General features: G+C 40.7%; 1 protein-coding gene across 1 annotated transcript in view; it reads left to right on the top strand.

The window, feature by feature from the left end:
- LOC140999177 (uncharacterized) overlaps nucleotides 1–21,726 on the top strand; it is a 64,839-nt gene that overhangs the window by 21,509 nt on the left and 21,604 nt on the right. Inside the window, 18 exon segments of the mRNA XM_073469494.1 lie at nucleotides 2,107–2,197; nucleotides 2,338–2,626; nucleotides 3,418–3,507; nucleotides 7,759–7,851; nucleotides 7,988–8,071; nucleotides 8,214–8,358; nucleotides 10,232–10,373; nucleotides 16,031–16,170; nucleotides 17,153–17,348; nucleotides 17,480–17,642; nucleotides 17,856–17,950; nucleotides 18,299–18,387; nucleotides 19,848–19,930; nucleotides 20,043–20,130; nucleotides 20,306–20,408; nucleotides 20,681–20,801; nucleotides 20,986–21,101; nucleotides 21,339–21,485. Coding sequence (XP_073325595.1) covers nucleotides 2,107–2,197; nucleotides 2,338–2,626; nucleotides 3,418–3,507; nucleotides 7,759–7,851; nucleotides 7,988–8,071; nucleotides 8,214–8,358; nucleotides 10,232–10,373; nucleotides 16,031–16,170; nucleotides 17,153–17,348; nucleotides 17,480–17,642; nucleotides 17,856–17,950; nucleotides 18,299–18,387; nucleotides 19,848–19,930; nucleotides 20,043–20,130; nucleotides 20,306–20,408; nucleotides 20,681–20,801; nucleotides 20,986–21,101; nucleotides 21,339–21,485 — 2,275 coding nt within the window.

The raw sequence follows: 21,726 nt of genomic DNA, 5'->3' as shown, positions 1-21,726 counted from the left end.
CTTGAAAAGCTAAAGCTAAAATTGCCTAAGTCACTCTGTCTTGTGACACGGGCAAAATAAAACGGCCTTTGACATAGGCCATTATACTACAGGGGTAGGATTGCATGATCTGTTCAACTGAGGATGTAGGTGATTTTACCAGAGGTGGCAGCATCATGAAGAGCTGATTTAGGCAAAAAAAAAGTCATTTTTGTCAAAAATGACTTAAGCCATTACTTTAGGAAGGTGATGATTTTTAAGATGCAAAAAGGTACTTGGATCCCAACTGACTACAAAGTGTCACTCTGCCTGCCGTTCTCGGATTGTGACGATGAAAATTGAAAATCGAAAATCGAAATCCTACGTATTTAAAGAGCTTTTTTTCTCACAAAAATAAAACAGACTTAACAGACATTTATATCATAATTATTTAAAGGTGCAATAAGAATTTGCCAGCATGCCACCAGAGTTTGCGCTAAATGCTGCTAACAAGCTATCATTAGTTAGATACCTCAGGTAGCAAGGGAGCTAGTGGTCCAGACTGTGAGCAGGAGCACCAGGGAAGTGTAGGTGCTTACACCACTAGCATGGGAGCTTTGGACCAGGATAGGCCAGGCCGGGGCTAGCTGGTTAGCATGCTAACTTCGGTAGATATCTCATGATACTTCACATTCTGTAGATAATTTTAGTTAATTTTTGAATGTTTCCAACTTAATTTCGTACATATTGGACCTTTGAATATATATTTTTTCTCTCTAGAAATATCTTATCAATCTATCTGATCACCATCATCTGTGAACCCTCCCATGAGTCTGGAGACCATCGTGAGGTGTTAAGTTGAGAATAAAAAACTTAAAATTAACTCTATGGGATCTGAAACAACATCACCAGTTGCTAAATCGATCTTAAGGATCAGTGTGGATAGAGTCAAGGCTCAGGCCTGATGAACAGTATCTCCCTGCCTTGTCACTGATTTCACGGAAACCTTTGCTTGGATTGAAATAACTCCTACTGTATCTTGCTTGTAGAAGGCAACTCAAATCTAAACTGAGGCTCTCAGCATATTGGTTGTCAACTCTGAAAATGACATTCATTGTCGCAACTAACATAATTTTTCATTTTTATTCTGGATGGATAAACTCTATGATATAGCTGGTCCACACATGTAGTCTTTGGATGTTCCCCATAAAACTGATTAAATAAAACAACTAAAAACTCTTTGAAAGGAGGTTGTAGCCAGTAGGAGTTTACTCTCCATTGTCTGTGGGGGTTGACATGACCATGCGAATGAATGTCTATTGATGGGGATGGTCAGAGTTTCCAGTACTATGGTATTCACAAGAATTTTCACCTGGCAATAAATAATGTAAAAAAGGAAAGCCTTCTTTAAGGGGAATTCGGTGAAATAATGAACTGAAATGGGTCTTATAGTTGTGAAGAACTTTAGCTGACTTGGACAGTACAAAAGGGCGAGATGAAGACCTGTCTTGACAGGGACCTTGAGCCAAATTGATGTCAGTGCCAATATTTTGACCCTATGGAAATGGAACTCCCTTTGGCTGCCCTCAAATGGCCATGGGAGATCATTGTTTACAGTTTTAAAATGCCTGTTGTCACTGCGTGACCTGTTTTCTAAGTCATCCACAAGGTCTTGAAGCATTTTGTTTTGGGCCTGCAGTAACTTCACTATTTCATTGGTGGCTGCTCGACGTTTTCATCAGCTTGGCACTCAGCAGCCGCAAAATGGCCACGAGAGTTGTTTGGCATCTCTTGGAGTGCATTTACAAAGGTCTGCAGCAGCTTGACAGAATTAGTGTTGGCATGTTATCTGGGAGAGGAGCTTTTTTTATCCTCCAGTTCAAATACAAGCTGACTGATGACGAGAGTTAAAGAGCTGTTTTTATCAAGGCCAAGACATTGTTGTACACCATCAAAACGGGAAAAATTCCTATGATTTTTAATTGTCCTCAACTCCATGTTGCTGATTTTGTTGTTATTGAACCCCATTTCACACATTCTTTGCATCAGAAAAATATGATGGTGTAAACTTCTGCAACATTCTTGTGAATGATCTTTCACACCCATTTGAGATGTTGTTTTAATTATTCTGTCCATTTTTTTGTACAGGTTTAAGGACAAGGTCCGTGATGCAACCATGTCAATCTTGGATATTGGCATGTTGACTGGCTTCACTGTAAACAAAAATGACCTGGACTTAGTAAGAATTTTTACAGACACACACCTACAGTACATATGTTCAAAAGTCAGTGTTGAATTGTCAATGAAAATAAAATGTGTTTTAAGGTTTAGAAAGTTGTAGGACAATCTGTGTTTGAGTGGTTATGTTTGTGTGTGTAGTTGTCCAAAGGACATGCGCGCACCATTGCAAAATATGAAATGAACACAGCCCTGTCAGAAAGAGGCTCTCTCATCATCTACCTGGACAAAGTAAGACATCACGGTTTCGTCAAAGCTAGTTTTACTTTCTGCCATGTTTTTTCTTTCTTTATTTCTATCTCACCTTTGCTTTACATCTCTCTGCAGGTCTCTCACACACAACGAGAAGAGATCACATTTAGGATCCATCAGCCGTTTAAAGTGGGGATCTTACAACCAGCTGCTGTGTCTGTCTATGAATACTATGATCGTGAGTCTCAGAGACACTTAGAAACTTACACCGATCAGACAGAACATCATAACCACTGACAAGTGAAGTGAATAACATTGATCATCTCGTCATGATGCAATCTTCTGTTGGGAAACCGTGGGTCCTGGGTCATGTGGTTGCTACTTAACACAAACCACCCATCCAAACACTGTCGCAGACTGAGTACACCCTCCCTATTGCAGTGGTGCCAGGACCAGGACAATCCCAACCCAAATTGCCCAGCTCCCAATACAGTCAGGCATCCATTGATCCATTGATCCACCGATCCAAAGATAGATAGATAGATAGATAGATAGATAGATAGATAGATAGATAGATAGATAGATAGATAGATAGATAGATAGATAGATAGACAGACACCACAGGACGACCCCAGAGGTCCAGTGTCCATGCCTTGATTGTGTCAGAGCAAAGTCTGATCGAGGTTCCATGGATGGAACTTGTTCAGGGACATTACTGGACATGGATTCTCAATAGGATTGGGATCTCGGAGTTTGGAGGCCAGGTTAACACCTTGAGCTCTTTGTCACATTCCTTGGGCCATTCCTGAGCAGTTTTTGCAGTGTGGCAGGGAGCATTGCCCTGCTGCCATCAGTGAATGATGGTGCCATTAGGGCGGGGTACCTGGTTCTGCAATGGTGTTTCAAGGTTTTTTTTTTCTGCCAGTACATATCAGAGTAGATAAGTGGATACGAAGACATTATTACATTTTGAAAGTTTTCAATGTACATTTTCTGTTGTACTGCAGTTAACACAATTTGCCATTGCAGAGACACCTTGTGTGAAATTCTACCATCCAGAGAGGAGAGCTGGACAGCTCATGCGGCTCTGTAGAGATCAGCAATGCACATGTGCTGAAGGTAAACAGGATGATGGCTAACTGATGACCTAATCTATCTTCTGCTCACACAAATTTGTAACTCCTGACATTCTTGATCAAATGCCTAAACACAATAAGACCAAGTGCTATATCATAGGCAACTGTGCTTGTTTCAGTTTCTCGAAGACGTTTCACCTCTCATCCAAGAGGCTTCTTCAGTTCTAACTAACTGGAGGGGAGTTGCAGGCTTTAAACTCTGTGTGGGAGTGTCCTTACAGAGTTATTAAGGTCAAGTGTGAACTCTGAGTCGTTAGGGCCACTTGTGAGTTGTTGACCCAACAGGCCTTCATGTGGGTTGCTAGAGCTAGGTGAGCCCAGCAGTGAATGGTTATTCAGCTGTATGGGGAGAGAACTCAGTACAGCATTGTAGGTGGGTGATAAATAGCGTTGTAGGCCACCTCTTCTGTTCAAAGACGGTCGTTCCAGTTTTACCATTCAAACCTGGGCTCACCTAGCCCTAGCAATCCACATGAAGGCTGCTGGGTAAACAACTCACAAGTGGCCCTAACAACGCTGAAAATCAGAGTTACCGCTGATTAGTTTAGTATGGTAGCATGCTACCATGCTAGTAGGCAGGGGCAGCTAGAATCTGAAGTTCCCTTAATTGACTGACTTCCTATGCAAATAGAAATAATCAAAAAAAATATTAGGGATCCTACATATTGAGATAAAATTTTACCTCCCAAATAGTAAGTAAGCCTAAAATGATTTTTATTATATATTGTTGAATATTAATTTAAGTTTTCTTTTCACTAGAAATATCCTTTATAACCTTATGGACGGTCAAATTTGACCTGCGGGCCCCACTTTGGGCTGCTCTGCTTTAAAACACTGAAATTATAATCCTATATAAGAAAAGAACATTTTGTTTGGATAATCTGACAGCAGAGTGAATACAATGTAGCCAGAGGAAAGCATACATGTTTAAACCAAATTTCATGGCAATCCATCAAATAGACATGCCACTAAAAGTAAAAAAAAATCAACCTCTCAGTGGTGGCAAAGAAAAAGTCAAGAGACTGCCTAGTAAGTAGAATTAATTCTAAGTATACCATATTCCAATCAATCAATTAGTTGTTTAGATGTTTGAGTCTGGACCAAAGTGGACCGACAGACAGACAATGCCATCATTAGAGCCAAGCAGCTGGTATGGCTAAAAATAATGGTCAACCGTGATGACAGCGAAACTAATTTTATTCTATGATATAAAAACAGTAAATCATCAGATTGTAAGATAAACATCAGAGCTTTTTGTCAGAGGCAACAAGCAGCTGCAGGTTCCTGTAGGATCAGAGCAGCAGTCAGAGCCACAGAATAACTCATAACATACCTAAATTGTAAATTGAATCCATCTGCTCATCAACATTAGTGCGATAGGAGTAGTGCTATGTGGTCGAGGTGAACAAGTGAGTCTTGAGTCTTTTGCGAAAGATGGCGAGTGACTCTGCTGTCCTGACATTGGTCGGGAGTTTGTTCCACCACTGAGGCACCAGAACAGAGAAGAGTTGCGACTTCGCTGGGCGGTCTTTGTTTGCTCTTGGTCTTGAATCTGATGTGGGCCGCAACAGGAAGCCAGTGTAGGTCACGGAGGAGGGGGGTCACATGGGAGTGTTTGGGTAGATTGAAGACGAGGCGCGCTGCAGTGTTCTGGATACGTTGCGACGGTTTAGTTGCAGAGGCTGGGAGTCCAACCAAGAGCGAGTTGCAGTAGTCAGGGCGGGAGATGACCAGCGATTGAACCAGGAGTTGCGTCGCTTCCTTTGTGAGGAAAGACCGGATCCTGCGGATGTTGTAGAGGGCAAATCTGCAGGATCGGGCCACCGCGGTGATGTTGGGGGTGCAGGATAGTCTGTCGTCGAGGATTACACCCAGGTTCCTCGCAGTCGATGAAGGCGATACTAGGGCTGGGCGATTAATTGAATTTCAATTTCGATTTCGATTTCGGCTTCCCTCGATCATGAAAACAAGATAATCGTAATAAAACGATCATTCTGCCGCACGCCGTGTCTTGTGTGGTAAATGCAGCGAACCCTTCCATCTCCACCTGTGCACTCCGCTCCGCCCCGCCTGAACAGTTTCGCTTTCAGCCACACCGGTGCGTGTTGCCAGTGGGTGTTTGGAAAAAACGTGTAGAAGAAGACGGTAGAAGATGGCAGAAAGGAGCCTTTGGTCGGGAAGAAAGATCCAGCGAATTCTGTGGTGTGGAAACACGTCGGTTTCGAGGAGTCTGACTCGGAACAAACAAAGATATTGTGCAAGATATGTCACGCGACCGTGTCTGCACCTCAAGGGAACACGACCAATTTATTTAACCATTTAAAGTCCACACACAGAGTAATACATGACCAAGCAGTGAAGGAACAAAAAAATGAAAAGCTCCTCGACTCCTGCCACCGCCACACCGTTCTCAATTAAGGACACACTTTACAATGCCACCGCACATCCACCCAGCTCCCGCAGGCATGAAGAAATAACGGATGCCATCACATACATGATGCCAAAGACATGAGCCCTGTCAACACCGTTAGCGACCCGGGGTTCAATAAACTGATTAACACATTGGACAAGCGGTAGTAAGTGTTACCATCACGTCACCATTTCAGCAGAATTGCGCTGCCTGCCCTTTATGACAAATGTCGCGGAAAAGTTGCAAGAGAAGTGTCAACAGCATTATATTTTGCCACCACAACGGACCTATGGTTTTTTATTTTTACATATTATTTAATTCATTTTATTAATATACTTTTCTTATTTATTTGTATTTTTCTTGTTTTTCAGTTCAAACTTATCGTGTTAAAAGAAATACCAGAGTTAAAAGTTCAATAAATGCTTGTTCTCAAATCAATGAATAATCGTCTTTAATAATCGTGATTACAATATCAATCAAAATAATCGTGATTATGATTTTTGCCATAATCGAGCAGCCCTAGGCGATACCGTGACATTCTGGACAGTGACTGACAGGTCCATTTGAGGGCAGTCTTTCCCTGGGATGAAGAGGAGTTCAGTTTTACTAAGGTTGAGCTTGAGATGATGGGCAGTTGTCCAAGCGGAGATGTCTGCCAGACATTTTGAGATGCGCGTGGCAACGTGGGTATTGGAGGAAGGGGGAAAGGAGAGGAACAGCTGGGTGTCGTCAGCATAACAGTGGTAAGAGAATCCATGTGATGTGATTGCAGAGCCTAGTGACCTAGTGTATAGTGAAAACAGAAGCAGTCCTAGTACTGAGCCTTGAGGGACACCAGTTTCCAGGGAGCAGGGTTTGGACAAGGAGCTATTCCACCAGACCTGAAAGGTGCGTTCTGTCAGGTATGATGCGAGCCAGGTTAGAGCAGAGTCAATGATGCCAAGTTCGGCCAGAGTGGAGAGGAGGATTTGGTGGTTGACTGTGTCAAACGCAGAGGATAAGTTGAGGAGGATGAGGACTGACGAGTGGGACAAGGCTCTGGTGGCCCGGAGCGACTTAGTCACTGTGAGGAGGGCCATCTCAGTGGAGTGAGCAGTCCTGAAGCCTGACTGATTAGGGTCAAGGAGGTCGTTTTGCGAAAGGTAGGAAGACAGTTGGTTGTAGACGGCATGTTCCAGGGTTTTAGAGAGAAATGAGAGAAGAGATACAGGTCTGTAGTGGTGTAGTCTAGAGTGGGTTTCTTTAGGAGTGGCTTTACTGTAGCTGTCTTGAAAGGAGCTGGAATATGGCCAGAAGTGAGGGAGGAGTTGATCAGTGTGGTGAGGTAAGGCAAGATGTCATGTGAGATGTTTTGGAGAAGAGAGGAGGGAATCGTGTTGAGGGAACAGGTGGTGGCACGGTTAGACGTAACTAGTGTGCGAACCTCTTCAGAGGAGAGGGGGCTGAAGCAGGTAAGGCTGTTATAGGTGAGGGTTGGGGGAGGTGCATTCTGGTAGGGCGTAGGAGTAAATGAGGAGCTGATGTCTTTTACTTTCTTAGTAAAGTAAGTTGCAAATTCATCACCAGTGAGGGAGGATGGAGGGGGAGCGGTAGGAGGGGTGAGGAGCGAAGAGAATATGGAGAATATTTTCCTGGGGTTAGAGGCAGAGGAGTTGATCTTAGACAGGTAGAAGGCAGATTTGACTGCTGAAACAGTTGATGAGAAGTCAGACAGGAGGTGGTGGTAGTGAGCAAGGTCATCAGGACAACATGCCACACATCCACGTGCCTATTCAATCACATCATCAGTTGTGTATTAACGATGTGCCTATTGTGTACTTCCAGAGAACTGCAGTATGCAGAAGAAGGGCGAAATCAGCAATGAACAGCGCATAGCTATGGCCTGTGAGAGTAGTCCGACCATCAAAATTGATTTTGGTAAGAGTGTAAATGATCTGCATTTATTTATTTAGTACTTCTATCTAAACATGCATGTGTATGTTGTGTGAATAAGAGCTTGACAGTAAAGCAAGGGAGCAAGTGAGCTAACAATCTGCAACTTGTCTGTCTTCAGTGTACAAATTGAGACTGGAAGAATTTACAGATGGTTTGTCCACTGACATTTACATCATGCAGGTAGTGGAAGTCATCAAGGCAGGTGGGTATTTATGTTTGAACTGCTTAAAATGTACTATCCCCTTATGTTTTCCCTGAAGTGTTTCTATGATGTACTGCACCTTTAGCTGTGCCATATTAATCCTGAAGCATATTCTCTCTCTTCTTCTACATTGTAATTACAGGAAGTTTTGACGTGGTTCCCCTGAATAATAACATAACGTTCCTCAGTTATCAGCACTGCAGGGAGTCTTTAGATCTGAAAAAAGGCAAAAGCTACCTTATCATGGGGACATCCAGAGATATTTACAGAGATGACCAAAATGCAGCGTAAGTTTTTCCTTTGACTGAATGTGCTTGTGTGGCGTATGCGTGTAATATTGTCTCAACCTCAACTTTTTAACTGTTTACTTTTAACTGATTCACTGCTTTCTAAATCAAATGTGCCTTTCTTGTAGTTTATGTATTAGGCTGCGGTCACACATAAGTGAATGCAGGCAAATTAAAATTGCCTACCGGTGCAGAATGTGGGCAGCGTAGGATGTGAAACACTCGCTGTGCTGGTTTGTTTTTTCCCATCAAAGTTTAACTCCACACGAAGCCAAGATGTGGAATGTTTTTTTGTTTTGTCCCTTTGCCTGCATGGAATGGGGATGAACGGGAGGCGAACGTTTCCCTGTCATGTGTGTGTGACCTCAGTCTCATTGGGCCCATCTTGGCTGCGTTACGGTTGTCGAAGCAAATCGCAGCCATTCTAGACAATGCTCGTGTCTCCATAGACTGTGCCACGGCACGTTTCAGCAGTCCCAGAAGCAGCTCTCCACTTTGCTCCGCAGAGAATACGCACAAGTCTATTTTTGACAGAAGTAGACCGCAACCGTGTCAACTGCACAGAGCAGATCGACCAAGACAGAAAGTCAGACAGCGGAAGAGCATAGCGCATCCGGTCAATTTCCAAATTAAAACACTCTGTACAAACTCTGATTCTGAATCTGATTTACAGGCCAACAAAGTCGGAAATATTAACAATGAAGTCATTTAAAATGAAAAAGATTTAACTACGCAGCATAATCAACCACAGCAGAAGCACAAAAATCAAAAAGAGAAATGAAATAAACACAATCCGTTGATGAAGGTTCTCAATCATCCAGGTCATGGTAATTCTAAGTGCTATATCGTAGGCAACTGGACGTGTTTCAGTTTCTTGAAGATGTTTCACCTCTTGGTTGTAAGGATGTCTGGGGAGGACTCAGTACAGCATTGTAGGTGGGTGATAAAGTAAAGTCGTATGCCACCTCCTCTGTTCAAAGACGGTCGTTACAGCTTGACATAGATGGATTCCTTTACTCCTCTTTCAAACCATCTGTCTTCTCTGGCCAAGTTTACATGTTTACATTGTTGTCCTCAAAGGAATAATTCATCAGATGTTAGTGGAGAGCCAAGTCTTGACCTGAGGAGTTGGCCCTCCTGTGTTGTGCCATTCGTTTATGGAAAGGTTTTTTCATAATGTACAAATCTGTGCATTCCTGGCTGCACTGAACAGCTTAAGCAACATTACTCTGTTTATGCCTGGGTGTTTTGTCCTTAGGATGGACATGTTTCTGACTCATTGTGTTGGTAGGTTTAAAGTGAACCAGGATATGATGTTGATTAAAGATCCTCCTGAGTTTCTCAGATGTTCCCATCACATAGGGAATGACAGTGTTACTTTTTCTTGTCTCCTCCTCTTTGTCTGTTCTGGATCTTTTTAGAGGTTTTGACAAAGGTCCAGTTTGGGTAGCCACAGGTTTTAAGTGTTCCCCTGATGTGCTTCTGTTCCTTCTCCTTCCCCTCTGTCTTTGTGGGCACGGTCTCAGCCCAATGGTTTAGGGTTCTGATAACCCCCAGCTTGTGTTCCAGTGGGTGGTACGGTTTCCCCCACAATCAAAACGCTCAACATTTTCCCGTCATTGCTTAGCCATCACTGGCTAAGATCTGGAGTTGGTCCCTGGGTGCACACTGCCCACTGCTCCCTCGGGAAGGGTTCAGTGCAATTCACTATGTTGTACTCTGTATGGTATGGGATATAAATCTTCTTCTTGATAGCGTAAGTAAAGGCAGAGTTTTTTTGCAGGGTATGTTATGGTTATGGTTATGGGTCATGTTATGTTCCAGTTCCACACCAAATTAAGACCTAATGCATTTTGCACTTTGCTCTCCTCAGGTTTCAGTATATACTCGGTGAGAGAACCTGGATCGAGTACTGGCCCACAAATGCAGAGTGTCAGAATGCCAAGCACAGATTTACCTGTTTGGGCCTGGAGGAGCTGGTCGATGTGTTAACAATCTTTGGATGCCCAGCCAAGTGAAACTCAAAGAAATAAACTTCTTTTAAAATTGTTTTAATTCTGCATTATTCTGATTATGTAAAACTTTCAGTGCTTTGAAACAAAAGGACTGCACAAGTTACAGTGTGACACTGCATTGATTAAATGTTATGGCTTTAGTCTTATTGTCTTTGTTTTATACAAATTAACTTTCAGTTGATGTAGAATATTAATTGATAAATACTGATAATTGTTAATTTGATGTAGACTGATGTAGAATGAAAAGAAATGTCAAATCTGCTGAGGACATGATATGAAATTCATTATTCATTATATGAATGTATGACAGCTATAGGTCAATTAATGCAACTGTAGTATAATTGAGGAGGCATTCTAAACTGTTGTAAAACCTCTGGCAAATAGAAAATGAAACTATGTGTAAGTGAGATGATGCCATTTTATTGGCTAAATTGGTCTAGCAAAAAAATCACGTACACAAAAAAGAAGTCTCTAATGAACAAATTCATCAATTTGACTGAATATCACCTAGTTTTCAATTAGAAATCAGCATTGAAATTCTAGTTGGTGCTCACTGGGTTGAAGCAGACAGTTTCATTATAAAATGTGACCAGCAAAAATTGTAATAGACGGATTATTCCCAAATCAAATCAAATCAAATTTTATTTATATAGCCCAAAATCACAATCACATTGCCTCAATGGGCTTTACAGTCTGTACAGTGCACGACATCCTCTGTCCTTAGACCCTCGATTCGAGTGAGGAAAAACTTGCCATCTTGATGAAAAAAAGACCCTTTTAACAGGGGGAAGAAAAAAAAAGACGATGGAAGAAACCTCAGGAAGAGCCACAGAGGAGGGATCCCTCTTCCAGGACGGACAGTCATGCAATAGATGTTGCATGTACAGAAAGAAAAGCAATCACAGTTTACAGGTTGCATTGACAGAAAAACTGATACGAATTATATATGTAAAGTATGTGGATCCAGGAGACGACTGAGCAGGACAAGGCATCGCCAGGTGGTGCCCGAGCCACACGACCTCCTGTCCACCGTGGTGACCTGGAAGAGGGCAGGCCACACAGGATAATTAGTAATAGATAGAGAGATCAGAATGAGGAGGCCTCAAAATTTACAGGAATGCAGTTATAAGGAGATAGCGAAACAAGGAGAGGAAAGATCCAACGGAGCCCGGGTGTGACAATCCAGATCCGACATTCCCAAGATCCTTCCCAGTATTATCTTGACCATTCAAACAAGGTGCATCAAATAGACAATTTGTAGGTAGTCATTTAATTTTGTCTTGGGAGAGCGTTTGACCAAATAAGTGGGAGTGCTGGTTCAGGACAGTTGCAGCGTTAATGGGTCAGACCTGGGCACACCAACTTGTAAAAATAATTAAACTAATCAGATTGTCATCTCTCACCCCCTTTAAGAGCCAGGCATGCCCCCTGCAAGACTCAATGCCACAGGTAGAGTATAACATCCAGTATCCAGTTTGATCCTGAACAAAGCGCAAGCAACTTTTAGAGAAGAGTGGATGATTAATGAGACGAACTCAGTGGATTTGGTTTGATGATATGTATTAAAGAAATTTCAAATGCATAACAACCTGTCACCTTTAACTTGTTTAACACACACATACACTCAAAGTAAAAGAACCAAAAAGTACAATATCAAAGAAAATGGGTCAAATCTTTTATTATAATTATTGTATCAATTATTGAGTTGTTTTGAGAGGTCACAGCAGGGCCGGCCCAAGCAACAAGTGAACTAAGCGGCTGTTTGGGGCTCCCATGCCAGCAGGGCAGAGTTCTTGAAATGTCACATATATCAGTGCTAATCATACAAAAGACAAACAACATATATTGTTGTTATTTTAATGGACTGACACATCTATACTGCTGGTTTAATCATTTCTGCACAAGTTCCATTTCACCCAGTTCATTTTATGTCATTATTTAAGTTTATATTTAATTTATTTCATATTGTTGTTATTTTTTGCATTTGCATTTGACTTACATTTTACATACTTAATATTTATTTTTTATGTTAGAAATAATTCATCTGCAGATGACTGTTCTGCACTTTTGCACATTTCATATTAAAATTGTTAACTTGTTTACAGTAAAGTCTGCTGGTTTATTTCGTTACTTTCCAGCTCATCAGTAAGCCATGGTTGTGTTAGATGTACAATGGACAAACGATGGAGCATGGACAATATATAGTTTATATTGGTGGTACTGAGTTGGGTGGTGCATTTAGCTGGGGGCAGGGGGTCCCTAAATCAAATTGTGCCCCATAAAGCCGTGGGCCGGCTCTGGGTTACAGTGACCATGACCAATGACCTCTTGCCACCAGATTCTAATCAGACCACCCAAGAGTCAAAGTGAAATCTGAAGAAATTTTCATGAATTGAACAGATTTTCATGAATTATGTACACAGTGTACACAAACTTCCACAAAACAAGGAAAGAAAGATTGAAAGTGGTTACTTCTTACCATAGAGAACAGGAAACAGGGCTCTACTAAAGCCTCAAAATAGTGGCTGCGTAGCAACAACAAAAGCAGTGCATTTAGTGCGTTCATTTTACAGTGTATACAGCTACGTTTGCCACACACACACACACACACACACATGCGCACACACACGCACGCACACACACACACACACACACACACACACTAAAATGTGCATATAACCTGTATTGACATACTATGATCTTGCAGAAAGTGCAGCTTGGCTTGGGGACTCAAGGTGGCAGGTTCAAGTCCCACTCGGACCACAAAAGTAGTTCAAAGTTCAAAGTTCAAAGTCGACTTTATTGTCAAAACTGCAATATGTACAAGACATACAGAGAATTGAAATTGTGTTTCCCTCTGTCCAGACAATATAAGTGAATATGTACAGAAAAAGCAGAAAATAGAAATATAAGAATATAAAATAAAATAGAAATATAGATCTAAAAATAAAAATAAAAATAAAATATGTACAGCTAAGAGACATTCGGGAATATAAAGTCCGGAGATATAAATAGTGTGGAATAGGTATGTCAGTATTGGGGTTGGATATAAATATAGATATAAATATGGCAGTTTGATATAAATATGACAGTATAAAATGGTATAAACTGGACTATGACAATGAAGTTGTAAACATTCTTACACAGTGCAAGTAGATTTTAAAGTGTTTTTGAGTTGTAAAAGTGACTGGTGCCATTTGGAGGGGGGGGAGGGGTCAACAATGTCCAGTATGATGTGGACTAGTAATGGAGAATGCTAGTTCACATCCTGGGCATTGTGGCGGTGTCCTTGAGCAAGGCACCGACCCCTAACACTGCTCGTTGGGTGCCGTGCATGTGGCAGCCCCTTCACTCATCTCTTCTTTACTGTGTGTGTGAGTGTGTGTGTAATGTGAGTGATTTCCCCTTGCGGGACTACAATAGTACAATTAAATTAAATTTCACATGTAAGACTTGCTTAGCTGATGGCACTTGCCGTTAGCATGTCGTTATTGTGAGTTTAGCTTACCAATTTCTCATTCAAAACCGTTCAACTCTCCAAGAAGAGTCTGAGCGAATCTGAAAGCTTTTCCTAACAGAACAATGTCCGTTTGACTGTGAGAAATTCCTGAATGAAGGCATTCACTCTTTCTGATTTGAAGAACAGAAGTTTTCTCTCTATCAGACTCACACTGCAGTGCACTCTCTTTTCGCTTCACAGACTTTCAAAATAATATTCAGCTGCCATTTACTTCAAAAATTTAGGGAAGCCAAGGAAGCCTGTTTCCTGCCAAGGAAATGGATATGCTCAAGCAGACCATGTACCCTCTGCCACCGCTGTCTCATCATCTGTCTGATTAACAACTCCATTTAACTGCACATGAGAAAATGCACCAGATGGGTTAGATGTTTGACTACATCTGTCAGGTTCGAAATGAAGAAAGCTACTGGTTCCATGGCAGCTAGTGCCCACAGAGCTACACATAATACAGCCAATCTATGCTCAACTCAGGACGTTAACTCACAGTACTTCACAATTGACGTTTTCCCATGACTCAGCACTGAATGTTAACATTAACATGGATTAGAAATTTTAGAAAATATTAAATGTAGAAAATAAGAAAATACAGTGAGCTTTGGCTCTGTTGCCTGGTAGTTAGTCAAGTCCTCACAATATTATATGAATAGTTTGGGCTATAGACTACAATGTAAACCTAAACTTATAGGCAATGTCTTTGGCTTTATGTCTCAAAATAGTAAAATAAAATATTAAATACTTGATGGTTATTACTGAGGGACGTACATCCATATTGCAACGTATGCTCAGACAATCATAATTGTAAAGTCAATATTTCATCATGAGAAACTCATAAGGCTTTTATAAATGTTCTTAAGCAGTCTATAAACTGTTAACAATTTTCTTAATTGCTTAATTTTCTTAAGTGTCCTATAATATCAATAAATATGTTCATTATGCCATCATTAACACTTATATAGTCTTAATAATGTTAATAAGCATTTTATGATTGTTACCTATTCAAGGTAAAAACACAGGTAAATACATACACCACAATATACCAACGGCGTTATACTATTGGCTGATGAGCCTTGTTAGAAACTGGAACCAACTGTCCGATTATTACACGGAGATAAACAAAACAATCATTTTGGATTTTCACAATTATTATATTGTTTCTGTGGAAAAGAGAAAATGATTTGTCCACATAAAAATGTTATTACTATGACCTTAAACTAACACTGATTACAAGGACCTATAAGGTGTTACCAAAGTACAAAAATTGTTCAAATATAATGTCTCCTTTCACAGATTTCGAACGAAAAGGATTCAATGTAATGTAAATGGATCATTCATCAGTCCATTAAACATATTTCAGAACTGACTGGGGTGCTTGATGTTAGGGTGGCGACCATGAGCTGAAACGTGTTTGGTTACCATCTGGCCCAAGAGAATAAAAACACATACTATGAAAAATATTTCGGAAATTATCAAACACTGGGATCCATCCTTTAGTAAATGTAGGCATTCAGTGAAAAGATGAAAGCGCACATGACAAAATCCCTTCAAATCATTGAATTCACTGAGCCATAGAAAGATCTCAATACTTTCAATAAATATATATGGTTCAAGACATACATTAAACACATTATAATAGAAGACTATCATTAATTGAATCAGGTCATCATTGGAGAAAAATCCCTGTTGCAAAAAAAAGAGCCCTGCCAGATATTTCACCCAGAAATTACTCAACACGACTCTCTACCCACTAGTTGTCTGTGTGTTTGTTTGTGCATGTTCAGTACGTTTGATAATGTGTAAGCATAATGATTCAGCAGGCTCAGATTAAGAATGATGACATTTCAAATTTCCCAAACAAGAAAAAGACAGAATGAAAACAAAGGCGTCATATTGGAAAACATCTTAAATGCAGGATAGCTCTTTGTCTGTATTTTGCAATAAGCAGTGTGCTCGGAAATTAGTCAGACATGTAAACCCTCATTGATTTTCTACTGTTTATCTTTTCCCTCAGTGCAGAGATAACAGTTTCTCAACTGCTGCTGGGAAATCATGTGTTTTTGTGTACAGAAACACAGGGAGGAGGACCAGGGAGAGATAGCACCGAGGTGAACTGGAGGTACGGGAGGACGGAGGAGAGTAGATAAAAGGAGGGCGCTGCAGAGTGAGAGCTTACATTGACAGCAGATCAGGATCAGACAGGAGGATGGGTAGGACTCTGCTGTGGCTCGGGGCCTCTCTGGCCTTTGCGTCTCTCGCTTTTCTGGCTGATGGAGCTCCATTGTAAGTAGACCAGCACTACACCACCACTGAGCTTGAATTCATTCACAGAAAACGGTGCTGAAACATACAGTTTGTTTGTTCATCTCCCTGATATTCAGGTTGTTCCAGCGTCATAACTGGAGCAACAGCAATATCAGAGGATCTCTGCATTTATAATCAATTTAGAGAGTTTATGAATACGATGGATATCAGTTCAACACAGTTCCCTTTCATCATTGTCTTACATAATGAGAAGCTGCAGTCCAGTTTGTGTTACATGAGTCAAGGAGTTTGCAAAGTCAAGGCAACAGAACATAGACCTGTGATGAAATGTTGCATTGATCCAGTGCTGGAAATTAATCAAGGTAATCAATGGATCACTTATTGAGTATGAAGTCCATGCTGGAGCTCAGGGTCCGCATCTGTCAAACAGATATGCTTTTTGTTGTTTGTTTGTTTGTTTGTTTGTTTGTTTGTCTTTGGCAATTTGGGTGAATTTAAACTTTAACACACAAGGCAGTGGTTCTCAACTGGGGGTTCAGGAACCCCCAGAGGGTCCCAAGATAAACCTGAAGGGTCAAAAGATGAGTAGAGGGATAAGTAAGTGTTTATTTTTCTTGTTTGTTTGTTTTTTTGTTTTTTTCATTTTTGCTTTTTTATGAAATACTGGAAATATTTCCCTCCTACAGACATAATTCAAGTCAATAACGTTTTATGGAAAACTCAGTCTTGTTATTTAGTTTAAGGGGGCGAACCCGAAAGAGGTTGGGAACCACTTCTTTATCGAGACACTTCATTATTTTGTGTTTGATTATAATGCCTTAAATGCATCCAACAAGAAAGAACGTGTTCTTTCATGAAATCCTATCCTATTGCTTTTTCTGACTGTTCAGCACTTTGGCCAACTGTCGGTGTGACGTTTTTATGAATGAATTTTCATTGGATTGGAAATCCTAAACAGCACAATGACTACATCTATTCTCCATCTTTCTCTGCTCTGCAGGCAGGTGATGTCTGCCCCCAACTTGTTGCGGGTAGGAACAGCAGAAAACATCTTTGTGGAGTGTCAAGATTGCACAGGAGCAGACATTAGGGTCGAAGTCATTGTGATGAACCATCCAACCAAAACCAAAAGGCTGGCATCCACAATTGTGACCCTCACCAATGGAAACAGCTTCCAGGAGCTCGCACAAATAATGGTAAATGAAATGCCGTTACTGTAAGCTGGCCTAATTTTCTACTGTATCATGACCACAAACGAACGATCTCGAATATTGAATGCTGCACTCTGCTCCTCATGCTCTGCTTTCGTCTCTGCATGGTGTTTCAGATCCCTGCTGGTGACTTCAGTAAAGATCCCAACATCAAGCAGTATGTGTACCTGCAAGCTCAGTTCCCTGACCGGCTGCTGGAGAAAGTCGTCTTAGCGTCCTTCCAGTCCGGGTACATCTTCATCCAGACTGATAAGACCCTCTACACCCCCGCAAGCACAGGTGAGTTCAATGTCTCTACATTAGTAAGCAAAGATATTACAATAGAAAATATATATCACACTATTTATTTTTTCAAATTAAACAATAAAACACAGTATGAAATACAGTAAAATGAACCGTTATTTTGACACAAGTATAATGAAGTGAAGTCAGAAAGTTGCTAAACAGTCACATGACTCACCAGCAAAATGAAGCTTTTTCTCTCTCTGTCAGTTCTTTACAGGATGTTTGCAGTGACACCCCTCATGGAGCCTGTAGAGAGGGACGAGGAAACCAACACAGATGCTTCTATTGCCATTGAGATTGTGGTATTGTGTTTTATCTTTAATAAGCTCAGACTTGATAAGCAAAACGCCTCTGAATGAGATGACATCACAGTGCTTAATAGTGGGTCACCTGCCTACAAATCACCAGAAAAAACAGAAACACATCTGGAACACCTTGTGTCTTTGTTAGCTTTGGTGTGTATATTCAGTAACACTTGTCCTCCCACTCACTATAATAATAAATGCATGCCTCCCTCTAGTGGTTGAGTTGCACATTTAACACTGCCGATGTCTAGACGCTGACTAGGCTCATGGACTGCAGACAAAATAAAAGCATTGCTTTATAAGCTGGCACAGGTCACTGTTATATACAATATTATTTGTTTCTAGACCCCTGAAGGCATCATTTTACCACTTGATCCAGTCTCTCTGAAATTGGGGATCCACTCAGGAGATTACAAACTTGGTGAAATTGTCAGGTGAGTAGCCTGCTGTATCTTACTTAAATTGAATTGGCACGAATAACAGGTGAATTCAATTCAAACTAGAGATCATCTTGTGATGGGATTTCAACAGCTGCGACCCCTGTCAATATGTTCTGACCCATGAGTACACATTAGTGATTACTACATTATAACATTAGTACTCAGTACTCACGAGTCGGCCCACACCCAACTTCAAACTCAGCCTCAGCGCCCCCTACTTCAAAAAGATCAACGACCTGCTCAGCCCACGCCCATTTTTAACCCTGCATTCATATTGACTTGATTTTTCATCACACCTTTGAGGTGTCATGACACTATTTCGCTGACAAAAAACTGTCCACAGAAAGACAGACATGTGAACACCTGGCAAAATACTAGCAGCTTCTGTGACAGTCTGATGACACACACACACACACAGACTCACAAACTGAAAACATTACTCGCTGGTAATAATAGCTTGAATCATTTAAAATTATGCAAAGTAAACTCTTTAAAGTAAATAACATGTTTATGTTGCAGTGTGTACAATTAATTTCCATGCTCTGTGTCAATCTGCCAAGGTGCAAGGTAGCTGTGTAGGGAATTTCATTAATTTGGCAAAGTCCCAATAAGAAAGTGGACTGGATTTGATGAGCAGTGGCAGTGCTCTGAAAAGCGCACCGAGTGAGTGGACTAAAGCAGTTTCTTCTAAAAGTTGGTGGGACATGTCCCACTGTAGTATAGCTATTTCTCCAAGGCATAGAGGACCCTGTGCAGTGCCACGCACATTTCAGTAAACTGAAGTTTTACAATCCTTACATTGTCTTGCTTGTTTAGCTGAGATAATATAAGACAATTTATAGTTGTAATGAAATGCCAAATCATAAGCACAGCTAGCTCGCTATTTAGCCAACACTGGAAATAAAAGGGAGCGCTATTAGCTCGCTAGCATTGGTGAAGGCAAATGTTTGTTGGTTACACTGTAACTGTAGGGCCAAATGTACAAACTAGATAACGTGAGTGTTCTACCATAAACACACAATCTAATTCAGAAATTTTGAAGAAAGAAAATAAAGTGTATAAGCAAGATAGACATAGAGATAAACTTTAATTCTAAGTTGACAGACAGACATGTTAAAATAAATACATCTATGAACTGAAATGATCAGACTTAAAAGACTAACAATAAAAGTACAACCATTCTATCTATTGTACAGTTTTCTGGCCAACCTGATATATATAAATATATATATATATATTAACCCCTTCTTCTAGACTTTACTGTTTCTGTGTTGCTGCTTTCTGTGGGACAGTATAAACAACAAGTGCTTTCAAGGTCATTTGAGTAAGATTTAAATAACTTCATGAAGTCTGAAGTCTGATTCACGTGTCACCGTCAGTCTCAAAATGTTATGAATATTTGAATGACTCACTTGATTACTGGAATATGTGTTGTTGTGTGTTGTTGCGTTTAGTCCCGGACTGTGGAAGGTGGTGGCCAAGTTCCACAGCAACCCACAGCAGAGCTACTTTGCAGAGTTCGAAGTCAAAGAATATGGTAAGTCCCTCATTACCTGCACTGTTTTTTTAAAACCTATATATATATACCTTCTATATTCACATACTTTTAACTTTATTGGACATTCAATAAAACATTTTCAAATTTTCAGTGCTGCCCAGTTTTGAGGTGAAGCTGATCCCTTTGAGCCCCTTCTTCTACGTGGACAGTCCAGAGCTCACCGTCGACATCAGAGCTAGGTATGTGAAGGTTTTTGTTTTGTGGCTCAAGAGATCAGGTCTGACTGGTAGATTGACTGGAGGAGAAAATAGAGGATGTTGTTCAGGGGTTGTGTTGTGGCTCTTTTAGTCTGTTGTGTTTTTGATTGTCCTGTTTTACTTTGTTGCCGGCTTAAAAATGTCCTTGTGGTTTTAGGTATCTATTTGGTGAAGAGGTGGATGGGATGGCGTACGTGGTATTTGGGGTTATTCAAGAGGGTACCAAAAAGAGCTTTCCAGGTTCTCTACAGAGAGTGCAGGTGAGTGGTTACATACAGATCTGCCAGCTGATTGGTAACACTGTGCCACAAAATCTGCAAGACTCTAAAACATGATTAATGTCTAGGATTCTCTTTGATTCAGATGTCTGGAGTTATTTTTGTTAAATTGTTAGATTCCTATCTACAATTGATAATTATATTGTACTTTTTAGGCCGTTCAGAATGACGCCCGACTGAGTGAGCAATTTACACATTGAGTAAAAGTACCTCCAACTGTTCACAAGGCACATTTTTGTATCATATCACATTAGATTGCGAGAGGTACTGGAGTGGTCACACTGAAGAGAGAGCACATCACACAGACCTTCAAAACGATCAACAACCTGGTTGGGAGCTCCATATTTGTAGCTGTCAGTGTGCTGACGGAGAGCGGTAAGAGAGAGAGAATGTGTGTTTGTGCCTGTTTGCTATGTTTAGTCACATGTGATTCATACGAATTCAGCTGGTGTAAAATTTCCCGGACAAAAACGGGAGGAAAAGACAAAATGTTTAGGATGTAATTTTGCATTCATCAGTTTGTGTGTGAACGTGTTTGTATTTCTGCATCAACTCACAGGCAGTGAAATGGTGGAGGCAGAGTTAAGAGGTATCCAGATTGTCACATCACCGTACACCATCCACTTCAAGAAAACACCCAAATACTTCAAACCAGGAATGTCCTTCGATGTTGCGGTAAAGTACTTATTTACATTTACATACATTGACAGCAAAAGTATAGCTACATTTCTACTTTGGAAAAAGAAAAGATCCTTTCCTTGACAGAAAAGATTACGCTATAATGAAGTACAGTCACTCTTGCTGTTTAATGCTCCTTTAATAATTATAATTGATTAGTGCAATGTTTTCATGTATTTTCATTATGATGCAAAGGCACTCAGATAGTTCAGCTGTTGGTGTCTCTGATGGCAGGTTGAAGTTTTGAATCCTGATGGCACTCCTGCACAAGGTGTTGCAGTGTTGGTTGATCCAGGCCAGGTGGAGGGTCTCACTGCTGCCAATGGCATGGCAAGGCTTACCATCAATACGGAGGCAAGGATTGACAGCCTGATAATCACAGTAAGTCACTGACATTTTTTGCCTTTTTTCATTATCATCCTTTGGCAGGCAGTGCTATCATTGCAGACTGTTGGTTTTCTTAGCTGATTGTTGGGGTTCTGATGCTCAAACATTTACTGTACGATATGGGAGCATCTTTAAAGGTGCACTATGTAATTTTGTGAACAAAATTTTAAATCTTAATCTTTAAAAAGATCTTGATTGACTGACTTTTAATACCAATGCAAACTACACAAACTGT

Source organism: Pagrus major, chromosome 1 (genome assembly GCF_040436345.1).
Source record: "Pagrus major chromosome 1, Pma_NU_1.0".
NCBI classification, from domain to species: Eukaryota; Metazoa; Chordata; class Actinopteri; order Spariformes; family Sparidae; genus Pagrus; species Pagrus major.
This window is presented reverse-complemented; position numbering and strand designations above follow the sequence as displayed.